General features: G+C 42.5%; 1 protein-coding gene across 4 annotated transcripts in view; it reads left to right on the forward strand.

Annotated features, from left to right (window-relative positions):
• Positions 1–3,151, forward strand: part of Gle1 (GLE1 RNA export mediator) — a 57,954-nt gene that overhangs the window by 22,551 nt on the left and 32,252 nt on the right. For 2 of the 4 annotated variants that reach the window (XM_050155336.1, XM_050155340.1), the window contains exon 9: positions 2,929–2,998. In XM_050155336.1, the coding sequence (XP_050011293.1) occupies positions 2,929–2,998 (70 nt within the window). Of the gene's footprint in view, positions 1–919; positions 1,152–2,282; positions 2,396–2,928; positions 2,999–3,151 lie in introns of all 4 variants that reach the window. The other 2 variants (XM_050155338.1, XM_050155337.1) reach the window with 2 other exon arrangements.

Genomic DNA, 3,151 nt, shown 5'->3' on the forward strand with positions numbered 1-3,151 from the left:
TGCTCTGCAAGAGCATCAATTGCTTTTAACTGCTGAGCCATTTTTCTAGCCCCCATGTTTTTTTGTTTTGTTTTGGTTTGGTTTTTCGAGACAGGGTTTCTCTGTAGCTTTGGTGCCTGTCCCGGAACTAGCTCTTGTAGACCAGGCTGGCCTCAAACTCCCAGAGATCCACCTGCCTCTGCCTCCCGAGTGCTGGGATTAAAGGCGTGTACCACCACCGCCCGGTTTGTTTTTTGTTTTTTTTGTGACAGAGTCTTGTTGTATAGCTCAACGGCTTGGAACTTAAGGCACTGCTCCCCCATCAGTCCTCAAGTGCGAGGATTACTGCATACGCACCATATACTTGGTTTAGTCACAATCTTTTTATAGATTACTCTGACCAGTGTTGATGAAAGCATCAACAACTCCATTATTGGTTGCTATGAATGCGATGATGATAAATATTTTGTTGTTATTGTGTGTGTGTTTGTGTGTGCACATGTGTGGAAGTAGAAGGACAATTGTGTGGGGTCAGTTCTTTCCTACCTCTATGGGGGATCCAGGTATTACATTCAGCTTGTCAGTCAGAGTTGCTAAGCAAGTACTCTTACCCACTGAGCTATTTCTATGGCTTTTTTTGTTGTTATTGTTTTTTGTTTTTCTTGGAAACAGGGTCTCACTGTGTATGTAGCCCTGGCTGGCCTCAGAGTTGCAACAGTCTTTCTGCCTCTGCCTCTCAGGAGCTAAGATTGCAGGCATGAGGCAACACTCCCAGCTCTATGATAGCAAATCTTCAAGAGAACAGGAAAAGAGTAGGTATCGGTACTTGATCATGTGTGTGCACAGGTCCAACAGTTCCACTTTAGAAATGTATGGTGTGTGGTGTCACCACAAGGGCACCTGGGAAATGAATGTTAAGTATTGTCTCTCACTCTTACAGAGTGGCTATCCCACAGCAGAGCATCAAGCTGAGGCCGAGCGAACACTGCAGGAAATGCGGGATCTCCTCTCAAATTTGGAGCAGGAGATCACTAGAGCCTATGAAGTAAAAAAGAAGCAGGATGAAGAGGAGGCCCGTATCAAGCTGCAAGAATCACAGGTGCAAAAGGGGGCAGGGGCTCCCACTCAGCCCACTGTGCCCAGCCCAGGCCCAGCAGGGACACAGAATGAAGGTGGGTTTTGGTGTGAATGCATTCCTTTAACTGTTTAAGTTTCAGGAGAGTTAAAAGAAAACAAACATAAAAAAGTAAATGAGAATCTGTCACACTACAGAATGGCTCAGTTCATAAGAACTTTTACATAAATGTGTTTTAGTTGATCTGGAACCAGTTTCAAATTCTAACACTTGAAAAGGGACTTGAAAAGGCTGTTATGTCTAATGGTGTGTTATTCCAAATAATGCTAAGTATTTTATAAGAATCAGGATTTTGGGTTTTTTGTTTTCGTTTTTTTTGTTTTTTGTTTTTCCCCCATGGCTTTTTGAGATAGGGTTTCTCTATTTCTTAGAACTTGTCCTGGAACTCGCTCTGTAAACCAGACTGGCCTTGAACTCACAGAGATGTCTCTGCCTTCTGAGTGCTGGGATTAAAGGTGTGCACCACCACTACCTGACTTAAAAGAATTGTTAAAGATTTATTTATTTGAGACAAGGTTTCTCTGTAGCTTTGGAGCCTGTCCTAGAACTAGTTCTTATAGACTAGGCTGGCCTTGAACTCACAGAGATCCACCTGCCTCTGCCTCCCGGCTAAGATTTATTTATTTTTGTTTTGTGTGTATGAATGTTTTGCCTTTGTGTATGTAAGTGCACTACACGTGTACTTGGTGCCCATAGAGACCAGATAAGAGCATTGTTGTACCTCGAATTGAAATTACAAGGAGTTGTGATCCACTATGTGGATGCGGGAACCAGAGAGGTCTAATCTTTTCCAAGAGTAGCAACTCTTATTTTTAGGATTTTTTTCAAGGATTTTCATTTGTGTAACTGCTGGACTGCAATCTCTCCAGTCCCACTACTAAGTATTTTAAGTAATATCTACAGATAACCTTGTTTAATATGTTTGAGGATCACATTGCCATGTGTTTAGCCAGACAGTGGAATCTCTTTCTACTTGTATAGAGGTGTGACCTTAGCAAACAATCTTTCCGTGTCTATTTCTTTACTCATTAAATAGAGACAGTAGTAGTTTCTACTTCACAGTGTGATTGTGACCACTAACATAGTAAATCCATAGCTCAGTGCTTAGAATAGTTCTAGCTCATATGCCATGTTCAATAAGCCATTGAGACCTGTCTTTTATTCTCAGAACTACAGGTAAAGGTACAAGACAGTACCATGCAGTGGTATCAGCAGCTTCAGGATGCTTCTGCCAAATGTGTGTTGGCCTTTGAGGGCCTGACCAGCAGCAAGGACAGTCAGGTAGGGAAGAGCTGGGTGGCAGAAATTCTGGCAGTGTACCCTACAGCCTGACCTCCTAAAAGAAAGTATTTGGTGTGTCATGTTCCCTCATTCGTAAAGGCCTGTGCTCAGCTTTTTTTTTTAAATATTTATTTATTTATTGTGTATACAATATTCTGTCTGTGTGTATGCCTGCTGGCCAGGCCATTACAGATGGTTGTGAGCCACATGTGCTTGCTGGGAATTGAACTCAGGACCTTTGGAAGAGCAAGCAATGCTCTTAACCTCTGAGCCATCTCTCCAGCCCCATTTTTTTTTAAAGATTTATTTATTTATTATGTACACAGTGTTCAGCCTCCATGTATACCTTCAGGCCAGAAGAAGGCACCAGATCTCATTACAGATGGTTGTGAGTCACCACGTGGTTGCTGGGAATTGAACTCAGGACCTCTAGAAGAACAGCCTATGTTCTTAACCTCTGAGGCATCTCTCCAGCCCCTGTGTGCTCAGCTTATCACAACACCATCTAACATGTCACCGTTCTCTTTTGGCAGGCCAAAAAGATAAAGATGGACTTGCAGAAAGCAGCCACTATCCCAGTGAGCCAGATCTCTACAATTGCAGGTGGGTCAGATGGTTACGAATATTGTCCTTCACTTCATTGTCTTATTTTTCCAAACTGATTGCTTTGAGGGTCTTAAAAGTGTTTTATCAGGAGCCAGTTCCAGGACAGGCTCCAAAACCACAGAGAAACCCTGTCTTGAAAAAAAAAAAAAA

The sequence above is a fragment of the Alexandromys fortis genome, unplaced genomic scaffold (genome assembly GCF_014885135.2).
Source record: "Alexandromys fortis isolate MF-2015 unplaced genomic scaffold, M_Fortis_MF-2015_v1.1 scaffold_72, whole genome shotgun sequence".
In the NCBI taxonomy this organism is placed as follows: domain Eukaryota; kingdom Metazoa; phylum Chordata; class Mammalia; order Rodentia; family Cricetidae; genus Alexandromys; species Alexandromys fortis.